Source organism: Malaya genurostris, chromosome 3 (genome assembly GCF_030247185.1).
Source record: "Malaya genurostris strain Urasoe2022 chromosome 3, Malgen_1.1, whole genome shotgun sequence".
Classification (NCBI taxonomy): Eukaryota; Metazoa; Arthropoda; class Insecta; order Diptera; family Culicidae; genus Malaya; species Malaya genurostris.
Window position 1 is genome coordinate 26805135 of NC_080572.1, and position 16050 is coordinate 26821184.

The following is a 16050-nucleotide window of genomic DNA, read 5'->3' on the forward strand; positions in this document are numbered from 1 at the left end:
AGACCGAAAATAGTGGTCAAGAACATTAAGACATTATCTTATGGTACCATAAGCTGCTATTGTATTTTATTAGAATCAAACTTACGGTTCTGGAATTACAGGGCGAAGTGTGCTGAAAGTATCGCAAAATCGTTCAAAATTTGGCTGGAAACAGTCACCTTGGTAGTCAAATCAGTAGTCGTCTGAGAGGATCTTCTAAGTATTTATTAGACAACTTATGCAAAATTCAACACAGCTTAAAGAAACTAAAATCTGAATCATTTGACGGAAAATGAAATATTTATTCAGCACTTCTATTTAAATCACGAGCCTAACGCATCCAACCATCATCGAAGTTGTTTGAGTTTGGTTTGACATTTGATCGTAATATGAATTATCAGTAAATGACCCTCGGTGACCTGGCGATTGAGCTACGATTTTATTACTGTATATGATTCCGGGTTTACTATATATTGGCGAGCGGGCCAGCTAACTGTTTCAGTTTAATTTCTGTTCCTATCGCAAGCCCTATTATGATGAAGTTTTCAGTAGCGCTGCTGTTGCTAGTCGGTGTGGTATGTCCTATGGAATGTGTGTAAACTGAGAGTTCAAATTAATTAAATTTTCTTTAAGGCCATCCTGGGGGACTGCTCCCACGGAGCCACTTACACCCAAGATGACTACAGGAGCTTTATTAAGACTTGTGGCAAAATTTTGCGGACCTCATCGGAGACGTATCAGAAATTGAAGGACAAGGATTTCAGTGAAAACTCGGAGTTGTACTGCTTGATTCGATGTGTCGGTATTAGGACCGGATTTTACGATGACGAGAGCGGAACTGACTGGGAACGCGTTAAGGAGCATTATGCCGAAAGACCGGGCTTAAGCGAATACTTGAAAGCCGCCCAAGAATGCAACGCAGCACTAAATCCGGTGGATTACACAGACGATTACTGTAAAAAGTCGTTCCTGTACTTCGATTGCGCCATGAAAGCTCACGACTTGTACCTCAAGTCCTAGGGGCGTGTGAGAAGAACACTTAAAATGAAGTTTATATTCATGGAAACAATTGTTTTTAAGGGTGATCGTGAAACTACCGTTGATTTGAACGATTTCTGAAATCGTACATTGTGAATACTCCGAATAGTTTACCATTGATAAATTAGTAAATTAGTGAATTTGAAGACACAGAAATTTAGCTTCGCAAAACTTGATTCGAACTTACATCCTATTCTGCGTATTACACATTTTATTGCAATTATAGAAGGAAATGTATGCGTATGCGACATGAAGCCTAACTTGGGAAAAACATTGTTATTCTATTTTTCCAAAACTTTCGTTATGTTTCAAATGTTGATATTTGTTCATTTAGGCTTATCTGTTGGGCCAGAAACACTTTCTGATTTTATTTACGGGGTCAGGAATTGAACGCCGATAGGCTACGCGAAAATTGATGTCCTTTTTATTCGCCATTTTTTTAGTTATCTTCAATGACATAGAAAATGGACAAGTAATACTTGGTCTTTCTGTTTCAACAGACGTGTCGCAGCCGATTCATACCGTACAGAATCATTGCATGACTAGTACTACGATCCTACTGACGCCAAGAATCCTTCCAGGTCAGGGCTTGAACATATGGCAAATGGCTTGTAAGGCCAGCGCTTCATGCATTGAACTGCCAACCCGAGGTCATGATAATAAGAATATAAATTACAACGACTGTCCAACTGCATGCTGTCAATTCAAGTGAACTGTTTCACGGTAGTGATTTTTGAATCGATCCAGTTTGTAAGCCTTTTTCTATATCATCATAACAAGTGAGATGTTGCACAGGTAGTTCTTGAGACATCGATGAAAACAAATGGTAGCCGTTTAATTTTCTCAGGTCTTGAAGAGCATTCTGGTCGTATTTCCAGCAATGCTTGATTCAGTTTCATCATTCGCTGTAGGTAGATATTAGTATTCACAATTTCATCAGATATGAGAATTTTTTAGTACAAGACACCTTTTTGATTGCACCAAATGCACTGTATAGTTTCCTTTCCGAATCGATTAGGGTTTGCAGTTGATTTCGATGGTTGGCCAAGATTGACCCATAATTTTTTGAGTGTGGGATTTTAACGAAATAAATCCATTTTTCATTTTCCGTAACGATGCGGTGCAGAATTTTTTGCTGAGCGAACAAAATTTCGCTCAACGTTTTTCGCTTTTCCTACTGTCTATCATTCATCTCATGTTCCCATTTTCTGAATCTTTTCCACGTAATGTAGACGATCCAAAATGGCTCAGTGGCGCCAACCTTATTGCCATTTGTTTTGAAGTTTGAGTGTTGTCTTCGTTCAACAATTCTTTCAATTAGACAACTTTATATTTTTGGGGTTGACCTTTGTATCTTTGTAATTGAATTCCGTCTAGGCTGCAGTAATCAATTAAAAATCGACTTCGTTTGACTTGGTGTGTAGTTAGAGATCGTGATGCATTACGAACCGAACAGATGGAATGGACACTTACTCGTTAGGTTGGTTTAAAGCTAGCCAAAGCCAAAGTATTGGTTTCCAATTCAAATTGACAGAATGGGGTTGGAATTTATCTGAAACTAACACAACATTCTTTTCAAAAAGGATTTTCATTACTATTAGCAATAAGGGTGAATATGTCCAAAATAAAAAGAATAATAACAATACTCCGTTCATGTTAATAATTTTCATGATATTCTCGAAAAATTGGGTATTAGTATCACTTAGTTGCTAGAAATATGCTGTACTCGTAAAGAAGTACAAATTTTTCGTAAAACCCGATCAATTTTCAATTCCACTTTCCATGTTCGGGGCATTCGCTACATTCCCTTATCCTCAAAATAACCTTATAATTTCTTTTGATTTAATTTCCTTTTTGTCAGTGAAATTACTACAGGTTTCCTCCATAATTACCCTGAGTAGTGTAGTAAGTATTTGTGCTTTTCAAAAATATCGATTCCCATTTTTGGTACATGTCCTAAACTTGGTGGCGATTCGTTCGGTGATCGAGTATGAGCTGCAAATTGAAATGTGAGTCTTTGGAGAAATAAAAAAAATCCTGTGGATTATTTCTTCCAAACCGAAATCCTGTAGTTTGTATGCATAAATATGAAATTTTCTTTTTAGATTAAATGGTAAAACGATTATGGTTTTATTTATTAAGCGTTATATCATCTTTTATCCCTTCTGTAGGGAATCGTTGATTTATACGACTATTATGCAACTGTTTCTCTTTGCTCTATTCAAACTTTGTGATGTTTTCAATAATGTAAAATATTTTCACAAAATCGAAATCACTTCTCAAATTCGTAAATCTAACAACAATGCTTTCAAACAACTCGGCTATATCTAAAATCTCTTTTAATGTATTTATCGCTTGTGTTCACTTTCGATCTCACGTGTTATGAATAAGCGAAATATGTAATATAGGCGAATTTCATGCCAAATCGTATTCGGAGTTGGCAGCAGCCTATCAGATTTTAATGAAATGTGTACTTGTCACAAAAAGCCACAAAGACCACCTTTCGGCGGACCAATCCTACAAAAAAAATTATACTTCTGCTGTTCACAAAATTATTAAAATTTTCGTAAAATATATTGAAAAAGATACAAATCAAATCCCACACTGAAAAAACAAGTAATCGAATCCCACACCGAATCGAAGTAATCGAATCGAAGTAATTCAAAGTGGGTTTACGGAAAAAAAACAAAACCATTGATTTGGATGATTATGCTCCCTTCCCACCTATATATTATGCTCCCTTGCCACCTATATATTGCAAATCGTTCAAAAGTACTAATACTTTTTGCGAATATCTGTAAACTAGCGATAGATTTTTTGTGAAGTCTTCTTACACATTGAGTTTTTTCTTGGATTCTTGGATGATTGAATATGTTTTTCAGTTTTGTTTAGTTTTTGATGTAAAAAAACGATGGAAAAAAATAGTTTGGAAAAAACAGGTTTTTTCTCTTAAGAGTGCCCATCGTGCAATGTTTGTTGGGAACATAAACACCTATCTTGGGACAAAATTTCAATTAAATAAAAATAGTGATTTAAAATTTTTAAAATCAACAGAACACGATTATGAATGATTTCAGTATTTTTATTAGAATATTTTATTCCGAAAAAAAATCACAAGTTTTTGAAGCTTTTTTACTCAGGGATTAACCTATTTTTGTGTTGGAGCACATAACCATTTTATTTAGCTTTGCGTTTCGTCTAAGACTCGTTAGTGCACAACAGATAATGTTGAACTTTTATGCCACCCGCAGTTCAACATAAACCGCTAAGTTATTGCTATTTGCAATACACTTCGACGCTCAAACCCTTCCGGTACAGTTTTCAAAGGACTTTCTAGTCATCTCAGAATTTTATCAACGAACAAACAAATTTTCTCATGCTTGGGCTGAATTATATCAATTATACTAAACTAAATCTCGAACAAGATATTATAGACAGGTGTAAACACAAATCATTCATATGAATATTCACCATATGATTCATAGAATGCTGACCTAACCTCTCACAAGAGATGCAGCAAAAAAGTGAAAAACTTTATCGTCGAAATTGGAAAGCTCAATGGATATCTGGAGCGCTCAATCCTCGATAAAAAATTAAGATGCTGAAAAAAAACAATCACAACTTTGATACCTTCTTCGGAAAATTTGAAAAGAATATCGGTAGACTTCAATCCTAACATTGCACATCCATTAAAATCAATATTAATATAATTTGGTTTAGATCTAGTATTCAGCAGTATGAACTATCAATTGAAAACTTTACTGGAATCCACAAAAGATCCTACAGTTAATTTGAAAAAAATTGGAGTGTAAAAAATCTCATGTTATCATTGCGATAAATTATACATTGGACAAACAAAAAACATTAGACATTTGTTTCAACAAGCACATCGCAGAGATTCTAGGAAATCAGAAAATGTATTGCCTCATCATTTCAAGTCAAAAGTAGCAGAACATCGAAGATCAAGAACTCACTACCAATGATATAAAAATCGTAAGACAACATGTCATTCCCTCAAAATTAGACCCCGCCAAAAGTTTAAATTTTCAAAAATAACTCCACTTATTTATTAAACCGAGACCAAGGGATTAAATCTTCCTGACTTTTCCAGTTAATACCTTCATGTCATACAAACATTGAAAATACTTAACTCTTCAAGTCCTAGTTACCTGTTTCTTTCAGTCACTCTTCCAGTCCCAGTTATCTGTTCCTTCTAATTCTTACCTGTGAACCTACCGATTACGTTTCATATTAAAAGGATAACATTACAGTTTTCTTCCAACAGACTTCTGAATTGTTTAAACAGAAGAAGGATGTAATTAACATCCGAAATACGTATCTGTATTATTACGTCTGTTATGCTTCGTATATTGATGTATTATGTAATATTATATATTTCAATTCCACAATCTGTTTTCCTCGTTTGATACTGATCATATTTAGAACTAGCTCAAGACGGCTCTATGCCTTAACAAAAAAAAACACAAATCGTTATTACGATTTTTACGATTAGAACTAGAATTACAAAAAATCATCTTTTACTTCTAAAGTGCATGCTTTTTAAAGCGTTCGATTGATCTACATGCAGGAAAGAATATTGTAAAAATAAAGTAATTCTAACGAATTATTTTGTTGATAGAGTGACTATAACACTTCTGGTTTGATTCAACCAATATGTTTTAAACATTTGTTTCGAGCAGCCATATTCTAGTTTAAAACAAACATATGGCGTTTTTCATTGAAAAACACTGGTGGCGTGGATTGCTCTGGTTTTGCACTTTCGAGCAGAAATGGCAATGACACACCGTCAGAATATTGCATTTCTGCTCGAAAGTAACGTCTTTTTTTAATGTTTTTTTTAGAAATAATTTCAATGATCGAAAAGGACCGAATTCTCTAGGCTTTGGATGATGAGCTAAAGGGTGCGGTAAATGTAAAGCAGTTGGACACAGTTGGACACAGTTGGACAATACCGAGATCGATCATTCGTTTATAAATGTAAAAATAATTAGGTGGTTTCAAGCAATATTATGCCTGGAATTGGTCACCAATTTGGAATAACTTGATGCATCGTCCTGAGCTAGTGAATTTAACTCGAAAAGCAGGCCTATTACTATCCTGAATAAGAGTAAATTGACATCTTTTGAACCGTTGAGGAACTTTCCAACCTTTCCGATTCGGTTCGGTAACGGCGATGATGTTATGTACATTGCAATGACGACGAAACTGATTCGGTCAGGTGTAAATACACTCTCAGATCGGTGAAGGCTCGAATGTACCTTAATTTCTTCAACTTTGACACAGATGTCACCTTCTAACTGTAAGTGTGAGATGTGTGTTTCTGTTTCACGTGGATCATTTCATCCGATAACACCTAGTATTTCTATGCGAAATACATGTAATTCTTGTTACAGACAGAAATGTCTATTGTAACATACTTTGTAGTTTCTCTTTCCACAATACCTTGTTTTATTCTTACACTAACTTCATCACTCTCCGCACGGAACTATGATTAATAAAGCACTCGATATATTTCTCAAAGTACAAAAAACTTATATCCCTACGCACATTGCAATGATTATGACAGAACGGATACTGCCAAATTTTCTTAGTTTTATCTTTTATCCCCATTCTAGGGGGACAACCTCTGAAAAGCAAGAAGTACCTGTGTTATGTTTGATAAGAGCCCGTTAAATTATACTGGAGTTATAACACATGGATCAATAAGTCCCGAGACTAAAGCAGAGATGGCGCTCGTAGTAAACCAGTAACCACGTCTTTCTAGAGTACTAACCTTTGCTTGAAACGGGTCAAAATTTTAAGTCGATCCGACCAGAAACAGCTGAGTTATCGAGGTTGGAGTAAAGTCGTTTTGTAGTTTGTTTAAAAAATGGAAAAAACCGAGTTTCGTGTTTTGATAAAACATTGTTTTTTAATGGGTAAAAATACCATGCAAGCGTAACAATGGATTGAAAAATGTTATTCGGACTCTTGTCCATCAAACGCAACGATTTGTCGGTGGTTCGCCGAGTTTAAACGTAGTCGTACCGACACAAATGACGCGGAACGCTCGGGTAGACCTGTGGAAGCCGTTACACCGGAAAATGTGAGTGAAGTGACAAAAATTATAATGAAAGATCGTAAAGTGAAGCTCCGTGAGATTGCTAAGATGACACAGATATCATATGGAAGTGTATTTACTATCCTTCATGAAAAATTTAAGCATGAAAAAGTTTTTTTTCCAAGTGGGTGCCGCGATTGATTTCGATGGAACAAAAACAGCCTGCCACAAGTCGATGTAAACAATGGCGAAATTGAACGAATTGGGCTTTGATCTGCTTCCCCAGTCCCCATACTCGCCAGATTTAGCCCTCAGTGATTACTGGCTCTTTGCTGATCTTAAAAAAATGCTCCAAGGAAAAAGATTTTGTTCAAATGAGGAGGTCATCGCTGAAACTGAAGCTTATTTTGAAGCGAAAGATAAATTTTATTATAAACATGGTATTGAAAAATTGGAAAAAAGTTGGAACCATTGTATCACCCTAAAAGGTGATTATGCTGATGAATAAAAAAAAAATTGCAAAAAAAATGTTGTTTCTATTGTTAGTCTCGGGACTTATTGATCCATGTGTTAATGCAACATACATAAACATGCACCACTATTATTCATGTAGCGATTGTAATGCCATACAATAGTAAAACGAATATTTTTGGCAATTATCAACATCAATCAAAATTATTGAATCGGATCGCAAAACAAGAATGAGCGACCGTTTGTTGCTTCAGAGCGAATCACCACAGCAGCGTTCTAACCCATGATGCTCAGACGGGTCATCGAGAGATATTCGTTCTCGCACTGGTGTTCATTCTATGTTAAATGAACCATGCCTGTTTTTGTTGGTGAGAAGATATCCGCCTCTCTTTGATGGCACTGATTGAATCGTGTGAAGAGTTGCTAAAGAGCGTGCTTTGATACAAAAAAGCCATCCTTGAGTTCAACATAAACTGTTATGCACTAACGAGTCTTAGACGAAACATAAAGCTAATGATGTTGTTGGAGGATTCGTTATTTTTGGAATGAAGCCATTTGAAACACAGTTTGAGCCTTCTCAAGAGACAGTCTCGACCCATTTTTGAAAAAAAAAATATGCCAAAGTTTTTTTTGTGACAAATTCTACATGGTCACAAAGTTTTCTCAATTCTAATGTCGTTTTGTTTTTAAATTGCACTACACCGGTGTAGTGCTACACAGAGGCATGAATAAACGAACAAAAATGACAAAAACATAAGCTGTAACCATTGACTACAATAAACGATTCCATTGTACAAAAACTCTACTTTTGGTGAGTGCTACACCAGTGGTATCATTGCAGAAAAAGTGTAGCACTGGTGTAGTGCAATTGGCAAAAACGAACGGTTTCAGTGCAACCTTAACTACACCGATGTAGTGAAAACGAAAACGCCCTAACAGAGTGTTGCCAACATTTGTACGAGACGCGAAACAACAAACTCCTATCATGGCTGAACCCTGTTTGTAGCTTCATTGGATGGACAGTAGGGTGGGACAAAATATTGATTTCAGCACCACTAAACTTTTCGTATTCCTTTTGGGTCCCATAAGCACCATGCAAAATTTTAGCTCGATAGGAGAAACTATATTTTCGCGCCCGCGGTTCTTAGTTTGTATGGGATTTAGTACGGGAAAACTAACTTTTAACAAAAAAATCATCTGGTGGTCACCCTATATACTCAAAAAATCAGCGGGCATGTAATTTTTGTAGAAAATTTAATGAGGAAGAAAACCTTCGAAGACTGTAACTTAATCCGTCATCTGTAAAAAATGTTATTAAAGGAAACCGACACAAGGTCCGAACGATGGCTCATTCCTTAATACATCTAGCACCACTGCTACTAGTGGTGGTAATTATGAGTTTGCTTTCTTTTATTATGCTACAACGGTTGATCTGAGTTGTTTGATGTCTTCACAATAGTTGCTCGGTGTAGTTTGAAGATTTTTTTAAACTTAGAAACCATGTTCCAAAACTCACTGTAAAGACACACAAAAAACTAACTTTTTTATTTGAAGAAATACAATTTTGAAGTCATCAAAAATATTGTAAATAAACTCAAATGCTATAACTTTGTCGAAGACATAAACCATCTGCCTCATATGGTTTAGAAGATATGGATGATTTCATTTAATACTATGAAAAAAACATTGATTCCAAGTTTTTCTTTTTCTTATTTTTCTATCGTCCATATCTTCTAAACCATATGAGACAGATGGTTTATGTTTTCGACAAAGTAATAGTATTTGAATTTATCAACAATATTGTGAAAGACTTCAAAATTGTATTTCTTCAAATAAAAAAGTTAGTTTTTTGTGTGTCTTTACAGTGAGTTTTGGAACATGGTTTCTAAGTTTAAAAAAATCTTCAAACTACACCGAGCAACTATTGTGAAGACATCAAACAACTCAGATCAACCGTTGTAGCATAATAAAAGAGTCTTTACAGTGAATTTTGGAACATGGTTTTTATGTTTAAAAAAATCTTCAAACTAAACCGAGCAACTATTGTGAAGACATCTAACAACTCAGATCAACCGTTGTAGCATAATAAAAGAAAGCAAACTCATATTACCACCACTAGTAGCAGTGGTGCTAGATGTATTAAGGAATGAGCCATCGTTCGGACCTTGTGTCGGTTTTCTTCAATAACATTTTTTACAGATGTCGGATTATGTTACAGTCTTCGAAGGTTTTCTTCCTCATTAAATTTCCTACAAAAATTACATGCCCGCTGAATTTTTGAGTATATAGGGTGACCTCCATATGATTTTTTTTGTTAAAAGTTAGTTTTCCAATACTAAATCCCATACAAACTTTGAACCGCGGGCGCGAAAATATAGTTTCTCCTATCGAGCTAAAATTTTGCATAGTTTCTATGGGACCCAAAAGGAACACGAAAAGGTGGAGCGAAAAAATATTTTTTCCCATGCAACCTTGTCCCACCCTAATGGACAGTTACTAAGACGAAGTCATAGGCTATTCAACTGGTCGACTCCAATTTAAATAGAAACAAACTGAAATTTATATTTTCAATAAGTAATTGTGAATGGTTTTATATACCATTTGCTCCCGCAATATCGTCGCTTTAGATAGGAAAAGCCAGTACAGCGTCCACTAAAAATGTGATAATTAAGTAAAGCTTCGTCGCATAAGCACAGTGTGCAGCGCAGTTTTGCTTGTGCGGGTTGTGTCTTAGATGCAATTCTCTTACATTCAAAGTAGCTTAGTGCAATTCCAAGGATTGGAGTTGCTGTTTCGACATCTGCGTCTGGTAAATACTTTCTCATAATTTTAATTTTCAATCTGTTTTCCTCCTAGGATCAGACAACATGTTCATGGAGAATAATTTTCGGTGAAGGAAATGATATAAATCATACATCACAAATGTACAATTAATCGCTACGTACAAATATGTTGTGGCATCTCCATTCGTTTTTTTTAAGTGAAGTGAAACACTACCCGTCAACACTAGCGAAAACTTCAGTTACCACGCACATTCATTTATTCAACTCAATGCCAAATCAAAGGACACTAAGATAAGACAAACAGTATTATTTTTTCGATAATCTATTTCACTCATTCGAATCTAAATATTCGTCGAAAAGTCGCAATCCAAGATCACCGGTATTCGAATCCATGTTTAGAATCCCGTCCAGCATGTGAATGTATCCAATCAACTTCCGGATCGAATCACTCCGCCGCTGGATCAGCTGATGGTCCAGAAAATGTACAACATCCGGATCGTACTGGGCCGGATGTTGATGGGCAATGGAAGCCTTCTTGCTAATCGAATGCATTTCTTCGGTAATCAACTTTTCGTACTCCATTGCGAGTTGCAGCGAACTGTGTTCGTTGGTCATGGATGGATTGGCCAAAGTACGCAATCCGTTCCATGGTTCTCCCGAATCGCCAGGGTTTATGGATCCCATATATCCGCGCTTGCTTTGGTACTTCATCACGGTCATCGCATCTGACCAGGCCTGATTGGAGATGTGGCGGTACAGTTTCTCAAAACCAGGCCGGTTCCTGTCGAACTGATTGAAGGCCGCCGACAGAAATAGAAAGTCAAATGACTGATCTAGAAATTGGGTCGAGACTTTGGTCAAATCATTGTTCACGTATTTGAAACCGGAGAAGCGAGAAGTGCATTTACCTGACGAATCACAGTAAAGGATATTATTATTCAAAACAATGTCAAAACCATAGTTACTTACGAGTATCAATCGTGCAGTGCTGATCCATATATGCTCCGTTCGCACCTGCCAAAAAAACGGCAATGGTAGCAACGAGTAATACAAAGATTTTCATCGTTTATTAAATCAGGAGAAACTGAAAAAACGCGACTATCTCAAGACAACATTCTAAGGTATAATGTTAATGTGGGTCGACTGTATATGAAAGGTAAGCATGACAAAAGAAGCTTATCAACGAGCGATTGAATCCATCGCCTTATCAAATGGTGAACGTGCGATTCTGCATTCTCCTAACTCAACAGATAAAGAAATTAGACGATACTACCTGAGTGAAACAAAAAACCTAAGTGCTGCTAATAAATTTCTAATCGCTACCGGAAGCACCACTTGGGGACTGATTTTTCAAGCAATATTGCATAAAAGAGTTGAACAAAAAGTTTCAAACAAGTCAGTGAGAAATTGTTCCGCTTGGCGTTTTTTCCGTGCATTGTTGAAAGAAAGCATAAATATTAACAAACACCAACAACCATAATCAAATCGATATTTACCCAAACGTTCATTAATAACGGCTCTTCGATTCCAGTGTGTGGCGAAGGGGAGTTCTTATAATGTTATTTATAGAAGGGAATTGTAACAAATCAACACAATCTTTGGAGACTTGCCACCTTCGGCGCCCCGACACTTCCAACTGGCGACGACTGATTCTCTGGTTCGCAGGGTGTTTTCTTTCTCCCTATCTCTCTATCGAAAAAAACGCTATCAAATCATTACAACCGTTAGTTATGCCACTGAAGCCATTCTACGATAACTATTATAACTGCTCGTGTTCTGTTCTTTGAAAATTTACATATTTTCACTTTTTACTTACAACAATCACAACACTTAAAACAAAAAAACTGCTTTGGACCTTTCTTTCAGTGCCCACCAATTGCTCGTAACTAATATTGCTTTGTTTTGATTCTGCGGAGATCGGCGCCACCTTCGATTTTTATTTCGCTCCGTCGTCGTCGTTTTCGCTCAAGCGGAATGTTTCAGCTCTTGTATCTCTTTTTAATTTTGTTTTTGTTTTGATTTGAGCTGCTGGGATGCTGTTTGTTCACTTGCTCACTGAAACAACCCGATTGAAAAATCATCTTTTTTTATTTCACTTGGTTTGTGTTGTTGTTGTTTTTGGATTTTCCATAATTCGGCGGACACCGTGGGGAGACCCATCTAATCGGTGTCCGTCCAGGTTGGGGTGGTTATTTAGATTCGGTTTGACTAAAAGAAAGACAACTTTTTGTTCGTAGACAAACAGAGGGTGGCCATTGAAGAAAAAATAATTGACTGTGAATGAACATTGACTATGATTATCCCCCGAACGAATCGCATTTATTCGTTTGATCGTTACGAGAATTACTACAATATAAAAAAGGAAATCTTCAAAATGAAAATAAGAAAATTGTTACTGTAATCTCCAATCCGAAGATGGAACCTTATCCAATATCATATTTGTTTGAATCAATGCCAGTCTTTCATCTTAGTACATCTGTACATAATTTTATTAGAGTCTAATTTGAAAACAAATTTGGATACACAGTAAGAAATAATGAAGTTTTCAAAGTCACACAAACTTACATGCTTTAACTAGTAGAAATAAATCACAACGCATGAATATTGTATTCAATCAACTGCAAAAAAGTGTGTCAATTTTTATGCTGGAATATGTCGGTCTCTGAAGACACAAATTCACACATTTTTTCAAATTGATAGATTCCTTCGGTACGATTCCAGTGATTAAAAATAGCGAACTTCTACGCTTACCTCGCTTATTCAATACATTTGAATTTGATAATTGAACCCCCTCTGAGAAAAGTTCTGATACAAAATATGAGATTCGTCGTTTACGACATTTATACGATTACATCTTTTGAGCAAAAAGTGTTCGCCATGTGCATTGATAACCTATAAAATCACTAATAATAGTAACTTTCAAACGCGCTCAAGATTTTCAAAATCAGTTATTTCCAGTTAAATTTTGAGCTTTGAAAAGGACTGCGATTTGTCGGTTATATCCGCCAAAACGGAAATGTTCGCCATAGCCCTTCCGAACTTCTTCAACGATATCTTAATAAGCCTTGCGGTATCGAAAATCGTTGAGTCTTCTCCAAAAAAATCGAGCGGAGAGAAGAAAAATAGTTTTGCCGATTACGTCACTTATGACATTGTATCTCCGGAACCGCAAGCGACAGAAATTTGATCCTCGAACTCAATGAAGTAAAAGTAGCTTTCAAACGAGTCTAAGCTTGTTGAAGTTGCGAGTTTTGTCGCTTACGTCACTTATACTGTCACATCTTCGAAAATAGAAATATCAGTCCTTTGTTCTTCGAGCTCAATCAATGACCCAATAGTAGCCTTCAAACAAGCTTAAGTATTTTTTTAACCATCGCTGAGATAATTTAACGGAGAAAAAAAGAGCATTTCATCGGTTACGTCATTAATGTCATTGTATCTCCGGAAGTGAGAACCATTTGATTTTCAAACTAGTAGTAGTAGTTTGTTGAAATCAGTTCAGTCCTCTTTGAGAAAATTATAGCGTGATGGGTTTGTCGAGGCCACCGTGATGGGTTAGTTAGCAGCCCACCTTTTCCGATGTTGTCGAGATGAGCCAGATGGTACATAGCAATAGAGGTCTCCGGGGCTCCGATCAAAAGTCTATTTTTCTGTATGTTTAAATCCTTCCCAAGACTACAAAATTTCATATCGTTTGGAAGCACAATAATGACAGTTTATGGAAGATTCAATTGTAATGCAATTCCAAATCCTATCAAGTATCAAAGATCACTTTCGCTAGGAAAAATTTAGGAAATTAAGTGCACTCATTCAAACATTGATGTGATGTTCTGGAATCAGGTATAATAAAAAATTGACTCAAGAGGTATTTATCACTTTCGCTAGGAAAAATTTAGGAAATTAAGTGGACTCATTCAAACATTGATGTGATGTTCTGGAATCAGGTATAATAAAAAATTTACTCAAGAGGTACGTTCCCTCATTATTTACATGCTCCGCAATTGAATTGCTACATTACTTCAATAGTCTCAACTACGTTGTACACGAAATTGTATGCGACGACCCCTCGTTGCTTTTCTTAATGGAGAGTGTTCGGTAACCGGCACCCTTTTCTTTTTAGCTCATAACTTCTAACTTAGTGCACATTATGCAGACATCTATACATTAATGGAAAGCTAAAGTCCCTGGCTAACAACTGATTAAGAATCTAAGTTGATTCATTTGATTGAAAAAAAATTGTTATCAATTTAGTGAAGCGATAAACTTTGACCATTTTTAAAAAGGTGTTCGGTTACCGGCACCCCAAGAAATTTCGCTAAAAATGGAAAATATAAGTTAAGACTGCAGCTATTCAAAGAAAAAACAGAATTTATTCTTTTTGGAAGCGTTTTTGAAAAAAGTCTTCATTTTCTGATTGTGACTTCACCTTGGTTCTCTTGGTCGAATATTTGGATGGTGGCGCCTTTGGTATTAAATTGGCCGGTCTTCAACGTTTTTTTCTTAGCCGGAGCATCTGCCGTATGCGCAGCTAGATGTTTGTCACAACAGCAGCCTGCATATCACTGACAATTTTTCACGATTTATCGAAAAATATAGGGTGCCGGTAACCGAAATTGGTAGACATTTTGAAAATGACAAAAAAAAACTTTGGTTGCGAAACTTTTGATAGTATCCGATATTAAATCACGAAATAGATCTATTTCACCTCATAAATATTCAATCCACCCACCTTTCCGATTGATGCTCTTCAATTCATGATACTCTAAAAAAGTTAGAAAAAACTTTTGTGTTGATATTCACGCAATTAAAAGTTATTTTGAACGCAGCAAAAAGTACAAGTGACTGTTTGCTTCGGCACAAAAAGAACGTGCTGCTATTACACACACATGACATTTGTCGGATTGACGCTATTTGCTTTCTGTCAAAAGTAACGGTGGGGTGCCGGCAACCGAACACCTTCCCCTACATTGAGTTTTTGCTGTCAGCTGATGTATGTGCTAACAAAAGAAACTTGATTTTGGCAAGTCGACGCAATGCCACTCAATGGAAGTGGGATCACACTGCACAGTGCACAGTGGTTCAAAAGCCCAAATTCACGCTTTTAATTGATAACTCATTAAAAACGTGGTTTTCGAGGTGCAGTATCTTCAGCAAAGTTGCTCCAAATGCTGGCGCCATCTTTTGGAAAAAATTTATTTATGTGATTAATCCCCCTAAAAGTGAGATAAAAATATTAATTTAGTTCAGGGCCAACATTGGGGCTAAGTAACTTCGAAAAAGTTGTGCAGAAAGTCATTTCAAACAAATTTGCTGAAAATACTACTTCGTTAACTTGAGTGTAATTCATTATATAATGTATTTTCTAAAAAGGGTGTCCTAAAACCAGTTTTTGTAAGAAAACATAAACATTTTCGATTTATATGAGTTTATTATGTTTCACAAAGTTTTCTATCATTAAAAACGACACAACTTTCTCAAACATGTTATGTCGCTATCATTTCAGTTTAATGAAATAGAGCCATTTTTCTCACATAATTTCAACTTGTCTATCATTAAAAGGCGCAGAAAGGTGCAGATGAATATATACTGAAATCTGTTCAGACATACAATGAACCTCATCATTGCAAATTTCAAGGACAAGGATATTTGAAAAGAACATATCTCGCCTGCGATCGCTGACGAGTAATTAAACCTCGGTATGAAATCTCTTTGGAAGTT

At 36.1% G+C, this 16050-nt stretch overlaps 2 protein-coding genes across 11 annotated transcripts in view; one reads left to right on the forward strand and one right to left on the reverse strand.

Annotated features, from left to right (window-relative positions):
- The window catches only part of LOC131437501 (neurogenic protein mastermind), a 256373-nt gene that overhangs the window by 71852 nt on the left and 168471 nt on the right, over positions 1–16050 (reverse strand). For 2 of the 10 annotated variants that reach the window (XM_058606893.1, XM_058606894.1), the window contains exons 2-3: positions 11829–12540; positions 11302–11346 (exon numbers count right to left, since the gene is read on the reverse strand). The exons of 6 other annotated variants lie outside the window; for them this stretch is intronic. In XM_058606893.1, the coding sequence (XP_058462876.1) occupies positions 11302–11346; positions 11829–11840 (57 nt within the window). In that variant the 5' untranslated portion in view covers positions 11841–12540. The remainder of the gene's footprint in view (positions 1–11301; positions 11347–11828; positions 12541–16050) is intronic. 2 more of the 10 variants (XM_058606895.1, XM_058606897.1) reach the window with 2 other exon arrangements.
- Positions 443–2662, forward strand: LOC131437505 (general odorant-binding protein 99b-like). Its single transcript, XM_058606902.1, has 2 exons — positions 443–554; positions 613–2662. Exons 1-2 carry the CDS (start codon positions 513–515, stop codon positions 997–999), a joined length of 429 nt encoding a protein of 142 aa, XP_058462885.1. The 5' UTR covers positions 443–512; the 3' UTR covers positions 1000–2662.